The sequence below is a fragment of the Somniosus microcephalus genome, chromosome 6 (assembly GCF_052327205.1).
Source record: "Somniosus microcephalus isolate GS21.2 chromosome 6, FLI_Smic_1.0, whole genome shotgun sequence".
Taxonomy (NCBI): Eukaryota; Metazoa; Chordata; class Chondrichthyes; order Squaliformes; family Somniosidae; genus Somniosus; species Somniosus microcephalus.
In genome coordinates, this window is record NC_140992.1 from 43,469,034 (window position 1) to 43,491,746 (window position 22,713).

General features: G+C 41.6%; 1 protein-coding gene across 10 annotated transcripts in view; it reads left to right on the forward strand.

Moving 5' to 3' along the window:
* Nucleotides 1-22,713, forward strand: part of lrch3 (leucine-rich repeats and calponin homology (CH) domain containing 3) — a 157,933-nt gene that overhangs the window by 108,347 nt on the left and 26,873 nt on the right. For 5 of the 10 annotated variants that reach the window (XM_085990089.1, XM_085990086.1, XM_085990090.1 and 2 more), the window contains exons 9-15: nt 901-1,049; nt 1,497-1,573; nt 10,884-10,964; nt 12,637-12,691; nt 13,557-13,715; nt 15,618-15,674; nt 18,232-18,291. In XM_085990089.1, the coding sequence (XP_085846215.1) occupies nt 901-1,049; nt 1,497-1,573; nt 10,884-10,964; nt 12,637-12,691; nt 13,557-13,715; nt 15,618-15,674; nt 18,232-18,291 (638 nt within the window). The remainder of the gene's footprint in view (nt 1-900; nt 1,050-1,496; nt 1,574-10,883; nt 10,965-12,636; nt 12,692-13,556; nt 13,716-15,617; nt 15,675-18,231; nt 18,292-22,713) is intronic. The other 5 variants (XM_085990087.1, XM_085990091.1, XM_085990094.1 and 2 more) reach the window with 2 other exon arrangements.

Sequence of the window (22,713 nt, forward strand, 5' to 3'; positions counted from 1 at the left end):
ACTCTAAAACCTTTAATACTTTTTTTTTAAAACTTTTTTAAATCTCTTCTGCTCCAATGGAAATAGTCAATGTACCTCAAGCCCCTCCTCATATCTATAACTTCTCATAACCACAGTCCCCACTGATTTATAGCGGGTGCATTTGAGCAAGCGCAATCTACCCGCTATACACAATGTCGAGTATAACAGTTATTGTGTGCTAAACCAAGTTGCTCTCACTGGGGTTGCGGTATTTATCTCTCAGTTGCCCTCACTGGAACTGTTTACCTCAGCCAATTTCCCAGGATAATCTCTGTGGCACCTTCTTGAAGTGTTTCTTTCCAAGGAGATGCACTGTAAACAGTGAGTTTCGGCCCAAGCTGGGAGGGAGAGCTTGCGGCTCTGACTCGGGCGCTGACTCCAGGCAAACTGGGCAGATCAGTGACGGGTAGAAAGATCCCTTAGAGAGAGAGAACCCACCAACTCCCAGAAACTCTGACTCCGACCCCAGGCAAACCGGGCAGGTCAGTGACAGGTAAAAATTCTGCCTGAAATAAACGGAGCACTAAAGACGCTATAACTGGCAACTGTCAAATTGACAATGCAAATAGTTAATGGTTTTTGCTTTTTGGCCAATATAAGTGACTGCCCTTTTTAAACGTGCATGTTTTAAGTGGGACTGTATAGCTTGACTTCCCAGGGATCATCCTGGTGAATCTACGGTGTATGCTCTCAATGGCTTTAATGCCTTTTCTATACTATGGTTCCCAAAACTGCACCGCCACAAATAGTTTCAGTAATTTGCTATGAAAGAGATTATAGAAAAGCAAAGACTAAAATAGTAGTCACAGTGGATGTTTTGTGAGGTAAATAATTTGCAAACCGTAGCAGGTTGAAATTATTTTTATATCTTTATTCCAGTTGAACATGACCTAGAGCAGATTGATTACATTGATAGCTGTGCAACAGAGGAAGAGGAGGAGGAAATACGATTGTCAAAGCGTCCTGACTCCACCAGCCTCAGCTCACAATTCATAGCATATATTGAACGACGGCGTATTAACTATGAGGTAACTCTTACAGCCATCAGTTCTTGACTAAAAACGATGAGAATATTTGCATGTAAAGGCTATATGATTAAGAATAGTAGTTTACTGGAACAATGTATATCTATAGATATTTTAATTTACTAGTTAGACTTTGCACCATCTTTGTTAATAGAATAACCTCTTGTGCAGGATATTATTCTGTTGCTGTTTTCTTGTATGAATGAAATTTATGGCCAAAGATAAATATTTGGATGGTTGTTTGTGCATGCAATACAGTGTACAGATGTGTAAAAAACCATCATAAACCATTCTTTATATATTTCATTGCTGGCTAATAAATTTTGATTACTACAACATATTCCATTTCACAACACTGGTTTATATAATTATAGTTCCACAGTGTTTTATAGGGCAGGATTGTAACTGATAAATCTAATGTTGAAGGGTTTTTCTTTTCCTCCTTTGAAGGCCCCCCCAGCGAAATCAAAGCCCATCGGAGATCCACAAAGAACTGAGAATGGGAGGGGCTGGCTACAACAGAACAGGTATTGCCTTCGACTTCATCTTGGAGCAAATTTACATGAAATAATGAAGAATGGTTGTATAGTTGAAATTACAAATGTATTTCAAATCCAGAGCATCCTGAAAATAATTTTACTGGATATATAATCTCTGTTGCTGCAACACATTAGGGCTTATAATTGTAACAGCCAAGACAGGTGAACAGAAAAAAAGTTATTTTATCATGCCCTTTATATATTTCAAATGTAAGTAAAACATTTTTAAGATTTGATAGTACCTCAAAATATTCCAAATATGGAAGTACAGTATCAAGGTGCATTGTTGATTGTGTAGTAGTTATTTAATAACTATTACTGGGATGTGACATTCTTTAAATTATTGTACAGTAATTTATTGTCTGTTACATATGAATACTGTTTGAGTGAAAGGCACTTTGTAGAGAGGTTATTCTACGTTCTCCAGTGGTACAGTGGGTAAACGCACTGCTTAGTGGTTATAATAAGACATACAGGCCTCAATAGACTCTTGTTTGATCTCTAGCTTGTGCTAATTTAGCTGATCTCCGTTAGGGTGCTCAACTTAACCTCAGTGACCTGAACTGGGAGAGAGGAAAAATCAGCCAGGGTTCCTGCTCCTGATCATTTTCCAGTAATTTCTTCTGGAAAGTGCGCCAGTGCACACATCAAATTGACTCTTCTAAGATTCCCCCAACCATCATCAAATAGTCTACTGACACTCTCTAACTAGGCTCATGCATGAAGATGTTATTTTGGAACGGTACTGAAGTCTGCTGGCATTCATACACCCGTATTCCAGTGTGAATTTACACCTTCAGGGGAGGAGAAACAACAGGAAATTCAGGGAACATCGATTTAACAGAAACAATTTCTTGTGTGCATTCTTCATTTAAAAAGTGAACCAGAAATAATAGGGAGATCGAACTAATCCAGGGAGCTATAGATTTGTTGGCTTAACATCAGTGGTAGGAAAGATACTAGAATCCTTGCTAAAAGATCAGATAACAAAACATCTAGAGATGGAGAATATAATAACAAAACATGGATTTCTAAAAGGAAGGTCATGTTTAACCAACCTCATTGAATTCTTTGAAGTAACAGAAAGAGTAGACAGGGGCAAAGCTGTGGGTGTGGTATACATGTTCTTTCAAGCCTTTGATAAGGTTCCACGTAATAGATTTATGACAACGGTCAAGGCGTATGGAGTCAGGTAGCAGAATGGATTGAAAGATAACTAGAAAACAGAGGATAGGAGTTTCTCTGACTGGCAGAAGGTGAGGTGGTGTTGTGCTGGGACCACTGTTCACCATATACACAAATAATTTGGACTCAAAAATTGGAGGTATGTGTCAAAATTTGCATATTATACCAAATTGGGGGTGTAGCTGATAATGTGGAGCACTGCACACTCTCGCCCTCGCTCGTTTGTTCACTGATGTGTGCTTTACGGCCTGCGCTCCCCATGGACCTCCACCTGTTACATTAACTTCATGCTCTCCTGTTCCTTTTCCCCTTCTCACTCTCTATGCCTTTCCCTCCTCTTCTCCCCTCCCCTGGCTATTTCTGTCTTCTCTTACCTTACCCATTCCCCTTTGTAAGAAGTCACACAACACCAGGTTATAGTCCAACAGCTTTATTTGAAATCACAAGCTTTCGGAGCGCTGCTCCTTCTTCAGGTGAAGTGGAGAAATGCATAAAGACACAGCTTATATAGTCAGAGAATCATGTCAGATGTTTACAGGTAACCTTTCCAACTGCCATTTATCGCACCTCGGCAGAGAGATAATCACAGCAGTCAAAGGTGTGAATGGTGTCCAAACAGGTCAGTCAGGGAAACATTACATCAAAGAACAATGAGGTGGGGTCACAAGGGGTCAAATATTGCAGATGCTGGGGTCTGTATGAAAAACAAAAAAACAGACAAAAAACATGCCCCGGAGCATGGTACATCGGCGAGACCATGCAGACACTGCGACAACGGATGAACGGACACCGCGCAACAATCACCAGGCAGGAGTGTTCCCTCCCAGTCGGGGAACACTTCAGCAGTCAAGGACATTCAGCCTCCGATCTTCGGGTAAGCATTCTCCAAGGTGGCCTTCGAGACACACGACAACGCAAAATCGTCGAGCAGAAACTGATAGCCAAGTTCCGCACTCATGAGGACGGCCTCAACCGAGATCTTGGGTTCATGTCACGCTACATGTAACCCCACCTGATGCAGGGTCATCCAGACTCGAGTCGACATTGGCTTGTTCTCTCTACACAGATGCGGCCGGACCTGCTGTGATTTCCAGCCAAAAAAAATGTTTTTTGTCTTTTTTTGTTTTTCATACAGACCCCAGCATCTGCAATATTTGACCCCTTGTGACCCCACCTCATTGTTCTTTGATGTAATGTTTCCCTGACTGACCTGTTTGGACACCATTCACACCTTTGCTGTGATTATCTCTCTGCCGAGGTGCGATAAATGGCAGTTGGAAAGGTTACCTGTAAACATCTGACATGATTCTCTGACTATATAAGCTGTGTCTTTATGCATTTCTCCACTTCACCTGAAGAAGGAGCAGCGCTCCGAAAGCTTGTGATTTCAAATAAAGCTGTTGGACTATAACCTGGTGTTGTGTGACTTCTTACATTTGTCCACCCCAGTCCAACTCCGGCATCTCCACACCATTCCCCTTTGTAGCCTTGGTATTACTCTTCCTCCCCCCCTGTTGTCACCAGTCCTGTTCTTCATTCAGCTTCCAACAGTCACCCTCCCCCTCTCCTCATCAGACAGAGTGCACTCTTGTTCACCGTTATCTGAGTTCAGGGGAAAGGGGAAAACGAGGAAACAGGGACACAGCTGCCGGTGTGCTCCTGGCCACTGGCTGTTATGGGGTCATTGTGGGAGGCTTGTGCCATCATGTCTTCCAGCTGCCCCTGTAGGCCCTTTGGTCCAGGAGGATTCTGATGCAGCCCCACCGCAAGGTGCCTTTGCTGAAGTGAGAAGTCCGGACACCCCATTCCCATCTCGTTTACATTCTTATACTGAACCTATACCTACTCCAGGCACAGGCCTATTGTCTTCAGGTTAGGGAGACCACATTGCACCAGTTCTCTGCTCCAAGAATATTCCCCAGGTGCAGTGAAGAAGCAAATCTCCCTTCCTTTGTTTGCGCTCCCCCCCCCCCCCCCCCACCCCCCCTATCTGCATCTTGCCCTTCCTTTTGCTACAGTCCTCCCAGGTAACTGGCTGCAATTTGCCACTGTTCACTTTTTTTTTTTAAAGTGCCCATAGAGGTTATGCTATATTCGCTGAGTAATTTTTACTTTAGCAGATATACCATGAGAAAGGGAACAACTGTTTTCCTGCCGGCAAGTGCAGGACCTTCAGAAGATGAGGGCATTGGTGTTGGTGCTATACATGCTTTTAAGTGAAAGCCAGTAAACCAATGAAACTTATCTACAGCCCTGGGAGCAGCTCAACGTGGAGGTAGGCAGCCAGGGAGGCATGTAGCACAGGCGAGGACAGGAAGCCGCTGCTTTTCATCCACACTCCATTATCGATTGGTTCCTCTGCTATGCTGCTCGCAACTTACTGAACTGGTTTTACCTGTTTGAATTCCCTGGGCTTCAGGCTGTGTTCTTGCACTCCTAATTGAGGATTTAGACCAAGACAAAAGAAGTAAGCAGCTGCCAGCAATGTGGGAGAGGACTGCAGATTTGGATTTTTAGTTGCAGATTCACAAAAATGTCCCTGCTGTGGACAACATGTTACAACAGACAAATAGAAAATATGCACTGTAGAGTATGGAGGAATACATACCTCATTGAGGTGTAATATTGTATGCCTATTATCATTTAATTCCCATTTTTAGTTTGATCCTAAGATTGCTGGTTATATTTGTAGTGTATGTACCCGTCTACCTTTAAGAGAACTATTGTATGTAACCGTCCACCTTTAAGAGAACTACTTTAGGTGTTGCACTACTTTGTTGGCTTCTGTATACTGTAATACCGACGGTGACCACACCGGTATATAAGTGCTGTGTCAGGATTTATTGGGCAGATTCGCCCTGACCTTCGAATAGTAAAGTCCTGTTTTAAGTTACTCTGGTAGTCTGTGTATTAATTAACTAAACAACCCACAGACTTTACAGTGGCGACGAGTCCGATCGTACCCTGCGGCAACAATACTTCCGAAGCAGTTAACGAGCGTCGAGAAGAGGCAACCGCCCTCGTCATTCTGCTGGGAGAAAACTCGAGTCTGCAGAGCTGGAAAGGAGGAAGAATTCAGAGACAAAGACTTCCATCAGCAACAGGCACTGACTGTCCCTTCTGCCACGGTGAGGAGTGAGCCGATCAGCACGAGAAGCAAGCCGGCCACGGTGACTGTGAGTAAGGGAAAAGTAAAAAGAATAACCGGAGGATAAGGGCGGTGCACTCGACCACGGTCGAGGGGGAAAGGAGCCGGACAGAAGTCGGGCCCAGAGGCGCTGAGACTGGGGCAGCGTGGAGCAAGGAAGCCGCGGTACAGACAGGCTGGGGACGCAACGGCGTCGTGAGACAGCTAGACCGCGACCGGCGAAAAAGGCTGGGCAGCGACCGAAGCCACGAAGCGCTGCGACCGGGAGCGTAGGCGCGGGAAGATATAAAAACTCAGCCGCAGCCGGGGAGGGAAGCTCCGGACTGCGAGAGGGCTGGGAGGCGTGATTGGGAGCCGAGCGAGCGGGAGAGGCAGAGCCGACCAAGGGAGACTGAGCGAGAGCCAGTCCAGCGGCTGAAACTGTTCGCCGTCAACGGGGGGTACCCAGCGCCGGTAGAGCCGAGCGAGCGGGAGAGAGACAGAGCCCGAGCAAGGGGAACTGAGCGAGAGCCAGCCCAGCGGCTGAAACTGTTCGCCGTCAACGGGGTGTACCCAGCGCCGGTTGCCCTGCCGAGAAAAGGGAAAGCACTGAAGCCGACGCGCAGGCTGTGAACCTGAAAGCCAGCGGCCGTCGCCCGTGGGGAAAGTGTACCCCTCCCGCTAGGGAAGAAACGCGGGAAGCCGCCATTAGGCGGGGAAGAAGACAGAAGCGGGAAACCGCCATTGAAGTGGGCGGGGAGAGAAGATAAGCGCGGGAAACCGCCATTTTCGCGGGAACCGCCATCTTACTCGAAGAGAACAACCTTACACTTGACAGGGCTGACCTTATTGCAGCATCGCACGAAGCCGCAGCGAAGGGAACTGCGGAAATGCAGCTAAAGGCAGTGGCACTCAGTGTGGATCAAATTACCTCGAGTACAACAAAATGCTATCGTTGTGGGAAGACAACACACGACCAGAACCAATGCTGGTTTAAGAACCAGGAATGTAGGAAATGTGGCAAACTGGGTCACATAGCTAAGGTATGCCGGTCAGGGAAGAAGACCAACAACCAAAGGAAGCCATCACAGGAAAAGCACAACAAGGTACACAAGGTGGCTGAGAAGAGTTCAGACGAACAGAATTCGGACTCAGACCCAAACGGCCAGGAGCTGGATAGTCTGAGAATTCACAATGTGAGTAATGAAGCTGACCGACAAGCTATCTGGATCACACTACAGATTGCAAAAGTCCAAGTGAAAATGGAAGTGGACACCGGATCGGCGTTGACGGTCATGAATAAGCATGATTATAAAAAGTTATTCAAGCGTATTCCCCTACGGGATACGGAACTAGTATTGCAGACATACACGGGGCACAAAGTATACCCCATCGGAAAGATAGAAGTCAAGGTGAGATACAAGGACAAAGATCACCAAAGGATGGACCTGTATGTGTTGCCTGAGGGAGGTCCACCACTTCTGGGACGGGAGTGGATCAGGAAAATAAAGATAGACTGGCATTCACTAAACACCATGACGGTAGATTCCGGAAAGGAAGATGTCAAACCTGAACGGTTGTCCAGAATATTGGACGAAGCTAAAGAGGTATTCCAGCAAGGACTGGGAACACTGCGAGGAATTAAAGCAAAGGTTAAGATTGCAGAACATGCAAGCCCAAAATTTTTCAAAGCCAGATCGGTACCTTACGCGATACAACCTGCTGTGGAGGCAGAACTGGAAGAACTTGAACGATCAGGGGTACTGTCAAAAGTGGACTGGAGTGAGTGGGCCATGCCCATTGTTCCCGTCATGAAGTCTTCACCAAGTAACAAGCCAGGGGGACCGGGGAAGGTCCGCATCTGCGGAGACTTCAAGATCACAGTGAATCCGGTGCTTCACATGGTACAATACCCGCTTCCGCGGATTGAAGATATCTTTGCTTCGTTGGCTGGAGGGAAACACTTCACCAAGATAGACCTGGCACAGGCATACTTACAAATGGAAGTCGAGGAAGAGTCGCGTCAGTACCTCACCATCAACACACACAGAGGCTTGTATCGTTATAATAGACTGGTTTTTGGGATAGCTTCGGCTCCAGCAATTTGGCAGAGGGCCATGGAGCAGGTATTACAAGGAATTCCAAGCACGCAGTGTTACTTAGACGATATCCTGATTACGGGAGAAGACGAGGAAGAACACCTCACAAATTTGAAACTGGTGCTCACTAGGTTGAAGGAATATGGCCTTCGAGTTAATCGCAAGAGATGTGAGTTCTTCCAAAAACGGATCTCGTACTGCGGTCATGTCATTGACCGAGAGGGGCTGCACAAGTCACCTGACAAGATAGAAGCTGTCGTGAAGGCCCCCGCTCCGGAAAACGTATCACAGTTAAGATCATTCTTGGGGTTGATTGATTATTATCACAAGTTTCTGCCGAATCTATCCACGGTGCTGCATCCGCTGAATGCTCTGTTGCGGAAAGAAGTACCATGGAAGTGGAGTGAGGAATGTAAAAAGGCCTTTCGCAGAAGCAAGGCGTTGATTACCTCTGAAGAAGTGTTGGCTCATTTCAACCCAACGTTACCTCTTCGTCTAGCTTGTGATGCTTCCCCCTATGGAATTGGAGCAGTACTTTCACACAAGTTACCAAATGGCTCGGAAAGGCCAGTGGCATTCGCGTCCCGATCATTGACCTCCGCGGAGCGAAATTATGCTCAAATAGATAGGGAGGCCCTCAGCCTTGTGTGGGGCGTAAAGAAATTCAATCATTACCTGCAGGGCAAGAAGTTCACATTACTGACAGACCACCAGCCGTTGGTGTCCATATTCAACCCTAACCAGGCCGTTTCCACCATGACAGCGCAAAGGTTACAGAGGTGGTCCGTGTTACTTGGGGCACACCAATATGACATCGAATACAAAAGGTCCAAACAGCATGGAAATGCTGATGGGTTATCGCGCTTGCCATTGCCGATAGTAGAAGAAGCGACTACAGTGGACCCGGTAGAGATGTTCCACTCATCCATAGTGGAATGTCTACCAGTAACAAATTCGATGATCGAAAACGAAACAAGAAATGACCCGACTCTCTCACGAGTCTATGATTTAACGGTGGAGGGATGGCCAGCACAGGGCGAACCAACGCTGCCAGCATTTTCGCAGAGAAAAGAACAGCTGTCAGTGTGTCGAGGAACCCTGATGTGTGGATCTAGAGTGGTGATTCCACCCAAACTTCAACAGAAGGTGTTAAAGGAGCTGCACGAGGGACATCTGGGTGGAGTGAAAATGAAGAACCTAGCAAGAGCGTTCGTGTGGTGGCCAGGCATTGATGGGGACATCGAAGAAATCACTAAGAGCTGTCTAGGATGCCAGAAGGTCCAAAACGCGCCACCACAGGCTCCTCTGCATCCATGGGAGTGGCCCTCATCTCCTTGGCAAAGGGTACACATCGACTTTGCTGGTCCATTTATGGACTCAATGTTTCTAATAGCGGTGGATGCACACTCCAAGTGGCCGGAGGTAATAAAGATGTCCACCATCACCACGGAAAAAACCATCACAGTGTTAAGGACCATGTTTGCTAGGAATGGGCTGCCGGAACAGATCTGTTCTGATAATGGACCGCAATTTGTGTCCGAAGAATTCAAGAAATTCTTAAAGAGCAATGGGGTTAAGCACTACACGTCAGCCCCATACCATCCCGCCTCCAATGGATTGGCTGAAAGGTTTGTCCAGACCTTCAAGAAGGCCATAAAGGCCATGGGTAATGAAGCCATTAACTTACAACATAAGGTGGATAGCTTCTTGTTGGCGTACAGGAATGCAACACATGCGGCCACAAATCAAACTCCCGCCATGATGTTTTTTAATAGACGACTAAGATGCCGGCTGGATTTGCTTAAGCCAAACGTCAGAAGGGACGTAGAGAACCGGCAATTCCAGGGCATGAATGAAAGGCCAACTAGATCTTTTCAGATAGGTCAACAAGTTTTGGCCCGGGACTACCGTACCGAGAAATGGCAGCCTGGAACTATTGGAAAAAGGCTAGGGCCGTTGATGTATACGGTGGACATTGGGGACAGTATAATAAGGCGCCATGTTGACCAGATCATAGGGTCAGCCACAAATGGCCAACCTACTCCACCACCTTACACGGTTAATGTTGAGACAGAGATACCCAGAACACCTACCTCCGATCTGGTAATACTGGAATCAGATGAACCTGACACTGTCCTTCAAGCCGAATCGACCTTGCCAGAAGCACCTACTACCCCGCCGGGTGTTACGACACCACCGAGGCGTTATCCGGACAGAGTCCGGAAACCTTCAGAGAGACTGAATCTGTGAACTGTCTTGCATAAAGTTGTATATATGTTATAATGTATGTTTAATGGGGAATCAGTATGTTGTAAGCTAAAAAGGGAGGATTGTAGTGTATGTACCCGTCTACCTTTAAGAGAACTATTGTATGTAACCGTCCACCTTTAAGAGAACTACTTTAGGTGTTGCACTACTTTGTTGGCTTCTGTATACTGTAATACCGACGGTGACCACACCGGTATATAAGTGCTGTGTCAGGATTTATTGGGCAGATTCGCCCTGACCTTCGAATAGTAAAGTCCTGTTTTAAGTTACTCTGGTAGTCTGTGTATTAATTAACTAAACAACCCACAGACTTTACAATATTAGTTGTGGATTAACCTATTAGATTGTGGTTTATTTGTGTGTAATTTCTGGCACTAGGTGTTATAAGATCATTTATATAGTCCACTAACGCCATAAAGTGGCAGAATTGGAATTTTGCAGCAGTGAAATGAACCCCCACTGAATTGAATGTTCTGATGTAGCTGGGCCCTAGACCAATAGAAGTGTACTAGATGTTTAACCTCTCATTATTTGGCCTTTAACATTCATGAAATTAATGACAGATCACACAGCTGGCCATGCATCATGCGTATACACAATAACAATTTTAACTTTTCAGAAATGAGGCCATTGGCTCCAGGAGACCTGAAACTTTGCAACTGTGGCATGATGGTGAGCGACAGCAGGCATTAAAGGAACGGTGAGTTCAGATTTACAAAGAAATGATTGTTTTAAAAGGAAAGCACAGCTTAATTATGGATTTGTCAGATATCTTGCATGAACCTACAGACATCTTGTTGAGCAGAATTTATTTGAGTTTTTCCTCCCCTCCTGAAGGTAAGCGTGCGGGGTGGAGTTTCACTGGTGTCAGCAGCCTCCAGTACTTTGCCCATGTGCTTCTGGGTAGCGATTGTTAGCACCCTACCTTATCTGAAGTCCACATGTGTAACACGTCTAACACACTATAATTTCCCTCAGGATCAATGGATAGCATTCAGGACTTGAGAGCCATGAATTTTTTTTCTCTGGCCACAGCACCTCTTTCCTTTTATTCCCTCCTTCTTCCCACACCCCCACTATAGTGCTAAAACCACTGTAGCGCCTGCACTGCTGCCTCAGCTAACTCAGCACAGATCAGGGTTTGAACTTGGGATTTGAAGGTATATATGCCCACCAATTCATCCTGTCTCCTCTTTCCCCCTCCCCCACACCCAAAAAACAGCATTTTATTTATGTAAAGTGCAATCCTTCCATGTGAACAAATAAAATGGTTAGCTAGCATGAAAGGAAATGAAATTGAGAAACTCTTTTTCCTTAAGATTTCTGATTCTGAATTTGGATTCATTTTGTCCAAGCTGGCGAGAGGAGTGTGGTTGCTTTTCAGACCTTTTTTGACACACTGTGGTGTTTCAAATTGATGTTAAATAGCAGGGTTACATCAGTTGTTGACACGGTTTTTCAGTGTGGCCTTAATACCCAAGTTAGCCCTGTTAACCAACTAGATGCTTTGAAACAAATCTGACGATTTGCCTAAAAAAAAAACAGCAATCTGAACGGAGGGATTCCTGAATATGTTGGACTGCTTTCAGGGATTTAGTGAGAAACTTTAAATTAGACACAACACTTGAAAATTTAGGTAAAAAATCATCCGTCCAAGATTTCTTCTCATTTCCATATTTTATACTTCTTCATTAGTTATCTATTCTCTATCTCCAATTCTTTTACTTTCTCTGAAACACAAAATTCCAAATAATAGACAGTCTGAGGAGAGTTCAGCTGTGCAAAGTCTGCCTGAGAATAACAGCGTCCTGTTACCATTGGAAGCACTGCTGGTAATGCTGCTTCACACTAGATCTCTCCAGGAGAATTCCAATGAATAAGCTGTTCTGCAGAAACTGGCACGACATTTCCTCAGCACGAAGTGGGAAAATGCTACCTTTTGAGGGCAGTTGGTGTGGAGAATCTCTAATTGGAGACACTGGATTATAACTCTTCCATGTCCACTAGATAACCTTTACTTTGCAAAGCAATGTTACAGATATTTGATTGCTGTTTATTTGGGGGAAAAAGCAGCAGTTCCATATTGGCATGGACTAGCATAATCCAGTAATTCCTAAGATTCCCTTTAGTCCTAAAAAGATGTAACAACCTAACTTGTCTATAGCCTATAATTGAATGTGAGTTTTAAATGTCAATATTGATGTAATCTTAACATATTTTACTCGGATTATCATTTGATAAATATAAGTTTTCCCATTATTGTTGAAGATTCTAAACTTAGACCTGCTCATTTAGCATTTACTTTTTACTGAACACCTCTGATTATAAATACAAATTGTTGTTGATGATTACATTTCTTTTTCTCTTTCCAGTGGATTTTCAGATGCTGGCTTGATCTCTCAAACTCCATCTAGTGGCCAATATGTGGTAATTATTATGCAGTTGATCACATTAAAGTGCCTTCTGTTAAATCATCTGTGTCATCCCACCAGTTATTTGGGCAGTTTTTGTAATATCTGAACTGCTGCATTATTGAAGTGCTTGGGGAATTGCAATTAAAATGTTGAAGTTGGTCTGGAAGGACCCAGATGCAATGATTTACAGCTGTAATGGAGCTAGATTAAAATGTCAAGATAGAGTTAAATAGAAGAATTGTGCAGCCCATGTTATTTAAGTGTACAATAGATATAGAGAAATTGATATATTTTATGTCTGTTCCATCAATGAAGACTACTTGAAACCGAGGCAGTTTCTTAAATTTAATTGTTCAATTCTGTGTCTCTTCCCAATTTCATTTTTGTTTTTCCCCTCGTCATAACTAACACACTGCACTGCAGAGTAGTAGAAGTTGGGTTAATGCCTATGATTTTCCCAATACAGGATAATCAGGTGAACCAGTTCACTTAAATAAAAGAGAATTCAGACTGTGATACTTGCTCACCTTCCCCCCAGTTGGTTACAGAGTGGGACTGGCAGACATTAGAGCAGGTTGTGTTGCGGGCATTGCAATCCAGGGAGCCAATGAAGAAGGACAAAGATAACTTCTTTAAATCCTTAAAAAGACATCTTTGAAAATAGAATAGCGTTGCATGGATCTTCAACTGTTAAATCTTACGGACATTCAGAATTCATCATTGCTGACCTGTTCCTTTCGTAGATTAGGCATAATGGGTATACTTAAAATACAGTTTTACATTACAGCACCTGGAACCTAATGTTGTAAAAGGAATTTTTCATTTGAAAATCAGTGGTTGGTGAACAGGTTAAATGATTTGAATGCTGTACTTGTCAGACTTCAAATGTGGGGTGCTCAGAGTTGGAGTTGCAGAGGCGACGTGAGCAACTACTGGTGGAACGGACCAGAAGAGAGGCACAACTCGCAGCCCAACAATATGAAGAGAGAATCCGAACAAAACAAATTCAGAAAGAAGCTGTCCTTGACTTTGTGAGAGTAAGCACACATATTTTAAAGATCTAATAACGATGCAGTTGTAATTTTCCAGGTACAGTCCAGAATGTACCAACTTTGTTAGTTTACTGAAGAAATGGTCTGTGGGAGCTCTACTTTGTTTCCCCTCCCTATTTTAGCCTTTTTTCTTCTTTTAGGTCTCCCACTCTCCGAACTTTTACCAACCTAAATAGCTAACAAAATTGCAGAGCAGGCTCAATTGCAAGCCCTTGTTTCTGCGTTCCTCAGGGATAGTCAAGAAAGTTGCTCCAGACTTCTGCTGACACTATTCTGTAACCACTCATTAGGAGCTCTGTGACTCCCCAGCCTGTGCTCAGCATTCCCTAATAGTCTAGCTGAACTCAAATGAATCAAAAGTGGTATCAGTCCATGGGAGGACTGTTCTTTTTCAAATGTTTTCCTCCCCTGCACCCAGTCGTTTCTAAGTGGGGAGGGGGATTATGTATTGCCCCAATGACTTTAAAAACTCTCTTCATATTTAAAGCCTCATCTACCTTAAGGCACTTGCCAATTACAGGAAACTTTGTGCTATCCGGCACCGACGGGACCGAGCTGTTGCCGTTCCCTCAAAACTGCCGGACACACCAGCGTTAATGTTGAAGCATACGGAGCTTTTCATCTCCGTATCTGACAACAAACACTTGCTTAGCAACAGCTTCAGAGAGACTTTGCAGAGCCTGACTGTTGGAAAAAAAAGCCACGCGAAGAAAAAAAACCGAACAAAACGGCTCCTGATTTTTGCCGGTGGCTCGAGCTTGCCGGGCATTTAGCCTCCGGATAACACAAAGTTTCCTGTAGTATATTCTGAGCTATCAGTATTTCAATTACAGCTCTTTCAGAAGTAATCCATCATCTTACAAACTTAAAATGAAGTCAATAATTACCACAAAATTTGTTGTTTTTTTTTTCTCCCCTCTTATCCTCTAGATTCCTTTTAAAAAGGTAGTGTCCTCCAGTCCAAATGGAAATGGCAGTCCTTCATGTATTAATCTAGACAGGTGATTTTGGCAGCGATTTGTACCTGTGGGCAATGGGAGAATCACAGACCTCTCCTTGTTCCGATGTCTATGCACATATGCACACTGGATACTAATCTGGAGTAGGAGCTTTGGTCTAATGCTCCTTTCTAGTCCAGGAATGTCGAGTCTAAATGTAGTGTCGCTGCTGTCACCCATGTTACGTATCAGGCATCTAATCTGGGGATCTACCTGGTCTGTATGGCGCCATTATATGCTGGCTTTACCAACGGAGCAATCAGTAAAGTTAGACTTTCAACTTTACCAACTTTATCGTGCCTTTCCCATCAGATGAGTTTGTTTCAAAATCACATTTTTGGGAACTTCTTTGAATGATTGCAAATGTAACCCCTAACATTATGTTCAACTTGATCAATACCAAAGAGAATTCTCAAACGTTAATACTAACTCAAAATGTTCATTTAAAATATATAAATTAGGCCCTTTTCATTAACACTGGTATTTATATGCTTGGGTGTACGTTGTTGTGACTAATATTAACCCTTGGAACATCATGGATTTGTTGTCTGGGTGCAGTTGGGTTACATGTGCCCAAGATAACTCATCCTGCAGCAGCACTTTCACATTTGATGCTTTAAAATATGTCAGATGTTTCAGGACCACTTTTCAAACAATCAGCACCATTTTCTCATGGGTCACGCGGCTTTAAGATGTGAGTAAAAGATGGAAGCATTGGAGCTTAGCAAAGTTGCAAGTTACTTGTGTGCTGGTAAGTATTCTATCTGAGTTGGCAGGTGTAAAAGTACAAACTCATTAATCAAATGTACAACTTACGGAGCTGCCACTTTAATATCATTTATAGGAATGGTGGTTAAGATGATAGTGTTTGTGCTTTATCTCCCTGCAGCAAAAGAGTGGCCAGAGCCCTCAGAAACAGAGTCCCTCAGACAGCGATCACAGTGATGTAAGTCCTTGTGCAGGTTTAGCTGGATGTTGGAGAATAGAGTGAATGGTGAGAGATCTGTCTGACTCTTTTTAAAGGGACAGTGATGTTAGTGTCACATAACCTTTCAGTTCACACTTCAAGGACAGTATCACCCTAACCGCTTGTAAAGGAAAAACATCACATACCAGAATATGTGATCTTTGCGTCTGACTAAATCATCTCTATACGCCGGTCACCTTTCACTCCTTTGGAGTACTTCATTTGTACTGATCATATTCCAGACATGCTTCGATATCGAGTTATTTAGAACAAAATTGCCATTTAAGAAATTAATTTGGAGGATTTTGTAATATTTATAGGTTTTCTGGAGTAGATTTGTACATAAATAGTCTATAGTAACTGCTCTTCCATATCACAATGACAGGTTTGTAGAGGATGTGGATTTTCCTCTTCTGTCTTGACAGATCAATGCCTCTTGTTTTGCTATATCGCTTTCTGCAGTGAACAGTAATTTTTTTAATGCATTTTATGAATATCCTTGTAAACATCTTTTTTATTTATAGAATTGTACAAGGGTAGCAACATTTCCAAATTCAGAACTCAAAATAATTGTCTGATTGTTGTGAGCACTATAGAGTGGATGTTTCAAACTAGTCTTCCTGTGCAAAGCTGGAAGACTACTGTTCCCCCACCCCACCCCTCCCCAATCTCTAATGACTCTTATTGAATTGTAACTTGTAAAAACTTTATCCTTTTTGACACAGTTTTCGCAGCAGTTTTCCCCCCCATTTTTGCTGGCATTGTGCACTTGTTAGGAGACAAGAACATAACCAGTTTAATCATCAGGTTTCATTTTTTTTTGTTCCTCACGGTGTTTTGTCCAGTCCCAATTAGAATGCAAAGTTTAACCGGAGGTGGATTGAGTCCAGACTGATCTTCGATTGGCACTTAAAATAACACTATTTTGGTGGACTTAAATTTACATACACAGACCTACATATACAGACTTACTATAACTTAAATTTAATTAATTTTTAAACAAATGTGCTGCACTATCAGGAACACATTTGCATATGTGTATATACTTTTCCTCTCAAAGAGAAGGTGAGAATAGGAGGAGTACCTTTCTGTTCAAACTACTTCCCCATTTGTCTGAAAACCCATAGTGTGTTTTTCCTGAATGGGTTGCTTCAGGCAGTGAGTGGAGCTACTCTGAGATGTTCACACTGCCTCCTGTAATTTACCTCCCAGAGTGGCCTTAGGCAACAGGACCCAAAAGAGTAAGTCACCCAACAACAACATTTTGACAGGTAATCTTTTTATCAGAAATGGGGCAGTCCTTTTAAATAGAAACTACATTCCTTGCTCTTAAAAGACTACTTGGTTTCAAATAAAAGACACTAGATTTCTTTCACAAACGGATATGCTGATTTGATTTTTGATATTGAAGTTTCCGTAACTACTTAAATGGATCAATTAAGCACTGAGCTTTAAAAAATTTGGATATTCTATAAACCAGTTTAAATATTCAACTTTGAGTTGATTATTAGCATTTCCTTGTTGCTACTTGCAAATGAAAATTAACCTTTTAATGAAAAGATTTCTGTTGATTTAACCACAATTTTGAAATGGTAATCATTCTCAATTTTATTCATTCACAGTCTAATGTAGGCTGAAGATGTGCCAGCATGTAATATTCAAAGTAGCTTTTATGTAATTTCCAACCATCATTTTTTTGTAGCTTGCCCTATTTAACATAACATATTGTTGGACATTATTGCAGTTATTTGATCAAAAACAATTCCATTACTTTAGTAAGCTCATAGCACTTAGCAGACTACATGAATTTACAATAAATATATAAGTAGATTAATATGGTGCATATATTTTATGAAATTCCTGTTTCAGTTTTTTAAAAATCCCTTTTTATGATTAAGTAGCTGAGCTGTGCTTGGCACCCAGCTCTACAGCTTTGTTGAGACAGTAAATTGAGGTTCCAGTATACTGTTCCGCTTCCCTGTTCCCCAGTTCCACATTAAAGCAAGCAGTGCACAAACATTTTCGGTTGATGGTCAGACGATTTTACAGTTTGATTTTTAAGTTGAAAGATTTAAACGTTAGAATTACTAAGTAACATTTTAAAAGCAATTCACCACGATAATTCAGAACCACTGAATCTTCAAAAGACTGAAATTAGGCAGTGCTAAACTTCCCAATTCTTTTACACAGACATGCTGTAGCATATGCAGTTTGATTAAATGTGCTGTTTACCCAGATCCTGAAAACAGTTACAACAACTGACAGTACATGAGTAACAGTTTGTCTGAACTATGATGAACCAAGTCATGCTAATGTAAAATGTAAAGTGAGATGCATAGTCTGGTTTCCTGTAATTGACTGAATTCCAGAATCATTAAGTATATGTTAATTGTTTGCACCCATACAGAATTTGCATTATTTTGGTTTGGTTTAACTCTGTTCAGATGATTAGTTTGCTTGTCCCTACATGTGACTGTTGAGAATATTTGTTGTGTTTTATGATTATTCATTTCTCTCCCCGTTCCCCTCCCCCCAGCTCCCCAAACATTTCCCTATCAGACGGTCCCAGCACACAGATGATAGCGCCTTGTTAGTGGTAAGAGTGTGTCTGCATGGATTGGCCTGTATTTTAATAGAAATTTAGATCATAGAAATGGCATGATGTGTAATCTATCAATTTACCAATCATTAGCTAAAGCTTTACTGAATAGCACAACCCACATAAAAATGGAAGGATTCCTTGTACTCCATCACTGGAGAATATCCTTATCACACTTGTGGAAGCAGAATTTTCTTCTACAGTGACTGGAAACACATTTGTGTCAAGTCTTTGCTAAACAACATCCTATAATAATAACTTAAAGGCAAGCAAGCAAAGGAGAAAAAAAAGCTCTTTTATCTTGCATCTGGATTTGTCATAAAAATAGCAGAGAGACAAATCAGTCTCTTGAATGCAAGAGATGTAGTGGTACTGTTCTTTTATTAGATCACTTTTTAAACGCTATACCATAAACAAAGTAAAGAACACAATGGGTGGGAAATTGAGTGAAGCAGTGACACTGTTTTTTCAACTCTTTTACTTGAGTTTTGAATCCAGTCTAAACTGATGAGATGAACATCTCCTCACTCAACTGCCTGTAATATGTCTACCTGAAATGAATTTGGGCAGCCTCATTCAATTTCTCGTGGGTGCAGGTCCACAGAACAAAAGGCCTCGAATTGGCAGTCTTACTGGCGAATAACTTAAGTGGAATCATTCATACTGGTCATTCGGCACATTAGTGGGAGGAGCAGCTGGGCCCTTAATTAACATCTAATATATCTTGCCTGGAAACACTTGATGCTGGCACTGAGTAATAATTGTTCCCTTCCCTACTTCTGCCATTTCTCACCCTGTTGAAGGTAAAATTAACTTAAAAAATTGATACTAAAGATGCTGCATAATATATTAAAAATGGAATAAGATCAGTGACTTTAGATTCACTGTTATAACACCTATGCTTTCTTCAGCAAAGTAATTGATATGTTGTGCTGTTTCGCTGATCTTTCACTGAATGGATGTGCTGAAGGTCTAATTTGGAGCCCTTAACAAATTGCTTTATCGTAGCTCTGTGTGACAGTGTTTTACAAATCTTTGGAAGCCAAATCTGACGCCTGACATCTTGGACTGATCCATGAAATGAGTGGGTTGAATATCTCAAATGAAACCACATTACTAGTCAGCTGGGGAAAATTCTAAGTTGAACTCTTGATTTGTGGCCACCACACTTTGTGCATAGTATAAGCAAGAGCACCAAAACAAAAAAGGAAGGAGTACTGTACTGTTCGGTTGACCCTGCACTGATGACCTTCATTAGGTGAACACAGAGTAGAAATGGCAACAAGGACATAAAATGTAGGACAAGAAACGACTTTGGTCCATTAACCCATCTCATTTGATGGACTGTGTACAATCTACCCATCGTGGACTTGAACCCTCCCACTTAATCTCTTGGCAAACCCATGTCATCACCTAAGAGATAGCTGTGCATAAAAATTCACTAATCATAAAAGGAAATCCAACAAAACAGCAAAATATTCATCCAATGCCACATCTCCACTATTCTTCTGCCCTGCACAGACAACAAATTCCCTTCCCCAGCAACATAGGAATCCTCATATTTCATTGATTTGATCATGTCAGTCAATACCATTCCTGTAACCTCCAATCCTGTTCCCAACCAGATACTTACACAACACAGAATCGAGTGCCTTTGCTAGGAGTCTTTTACTAGTTTGTGGGAGTGGGGGAAGGTTTTTTTCTATTCTCACCTCTTAGTAAAAGAGTTGGTGACATAATATAACCCTGCTGGTTGAAAGATAATTTAAGACAGGGCCTTTAAAGAAAAGGGAATAAAGCCTTCAAGTGCAAGCCTTTTTGAGATCACTAAATTGATTATGCCTATATGCAAGTGCTTAAATGAGCAAAACGGGTGGAGAGAAGGAGAAAGTGCAAACTTTGTAAATTCAAAAACTTCCCAAGCAATTCTTGTTCAACTTGAAGTTGGGAAAGACGGATGTGGTTTGTGCTATTCACATTAGCTTTACCTAGTACTGATTTATTCACGGTTACCTGATTCTGACTTGAATCCGTAGTTAGTAACACTGTGCTGATCTTGCCCGGACAACAGTGAGGCATGGAATTATGTTGCGTTGCATGTACTCCACACCTGCCAATATTCTATCTGCAGTCATAACCAATGGGCTACTCGGTGCAGTGGAGCACACACAAATCATTGGAATGCATGCTTACACACTGCAATATATATATTATACTTCTATATATCAAAGCTTTTAGATTACCCATGCATCAGAATGTTTTGTGGTCAAGTTATTTTATGCGACAACTGTACGAAGACCAGCGTGAGCTGAAATCCGCTAGTCCTGCCTTCACTGGTCTGTTGTTGCAACAAAAGCATTTCCATAATGTGTGTCCGAATCATTGATTATAGTTTTTAAACTGGATTTTTGACTTTTCTACTTTTCACCTTCAATTTTATTTTATTCTAGTTTTAAACTCATCTTGACATGACATCTGAAAATTTTATTTACTTGATCTAAATTCTTTTAAGGTTTATTAAAATTAAATAGTTTCTGTTTATTACATCCTGTTTTTATTTTCTGACCTCTTTAAATCTTTCTTTGCCATATATTTATTTCATCATTTGTGACTTCAACTTTTTACAAAAGATGTATTTGTTTTTGTTTTGAGGTGCATTAGCTTTAATTCTTCATTGGTCTGTTACTTTCACTGAGATGTCTCAAGTTTATCTCTGTTTCATTTCTTTTGCTTTCTGTTTGGCTGCTACAGTATTTGCAGCTACTAAACAAATTAATCACAGTAATGTCAAGATTCCTATGACCAGAGGATTGTTGAAATGGACAATAAAAGCTGTCATTTTTAAGCATGGTACTTTTGTTATAGGTAGTTCTTCAGTTGCCACTGGGCCACGTAGAGGCAGAAACTGAGTACTGCAGCATGGCATGGCCACCGTCCATTGATTTTTTTTAAATGACTAGTCCAACCTTTTAGCAGATCTCGGACCAGTGGAATTTTTTTTAACTTGATGGGATTCACAAGTTGTTAGGATACTGTATTTATCCTTACGGCAGGGACATTTTTAGCTGACTAAAATAGTGAAAATAGTTTTACACAAACAAATAAACTGCATGTTGTAAAAGCATTTTCTTTTTCATAGCCAGATAGATGAATCATTCTTTTCCATGTAAAAACCAATAAAAGCTGTCATGCCATATTTTTCCTCAGCCTGGGTTATTTAAGAGTTTTAAAGATGTGTGGCAGTTAATGGCTGGGGCTGGCTTGCTTGCATTTCAAAGTGTGCTACATTATAGTTGGGCAATAATAAATGCAAGGCTGACTGCTTATTTTAGCACACAGGGGATTGTTCTAATATAAGGCAGATCTATGTGCTAAATATAGAATCTTGTGTGCTGAAAACTTGATAAATACACACCTTTATGTTTATTATTGCCATTAGATTGCAGGTATGTTCAGTTTTTCTGGTGTATTGCTGTCAATGATTATATATTGATAATGCAGCAGCTAGCTCATTGCAGAACTATGAAATACTATGAAGCCACATTGGTGCTGAACCTGGTGGATTTTACTGTGATTCGCAGCAAATCAGTAAACCACCTTTAGGACTTCCTGTAATCTAATGAAAAGTATTTTCTGTTGAACTGTTTACTAGAATGCTGATTTTTTTTTTTGTGTGTTAACTTCAGTGTTCATTGTCCTGCCTGGCAGGACCTCACTTCCATAACTCTAATTTTGATAAACTAATGATCTACACACCATGTACAAATTTCGGATGAAGTGCTAATATTTAATATACTGCTTCTTGAATTAAAAAATTATATGCAACAGAAGCAGTGGTAAAAATCACTGGATCTCTTAATTTCTGCCAATCTGGGGGTAATTAAGCAAGCCAGTGGAAGAGTTTTATTTATCATAATATTGTAGCCTTTTTTATTTCTGAGTAGAAGCTGCTGAAGTAATTACATAATTCTTTCCTTTGTAACATCTAGTGACACATTAAATGATGTAACATAAGAGAGCTATTGGCTCATATCAAAACGGTACTCTTGAGTACTGTTGTAACAACATAAATCAATAGCCATTGTTATGCACAACTTAACTGTACATATATTTGGACACAGAGTCCATTTTACAGGTGTGATGTATGGGGTTTTCTGGAGCTTTTTAATAAAATTGGTATTTTGGTACTTTGCTGGTAGATTCTCAAAATCAACAATAATGATTGGGTAACCTGTTGATTGAATTCCGAAGTTGCTATTTTGGACTGTGTATAGTATGCTCATGCATGCAGACATAGAAAACTAACAAAGCTGACCAACAGGTTCACAAAAAGTGACAGCCCCAGAAAAGCTGAGAACTGAAAAACATTCCTGAATATATGCGTTATGACACATGAAGATAAGGGATGCAGTAAGACAT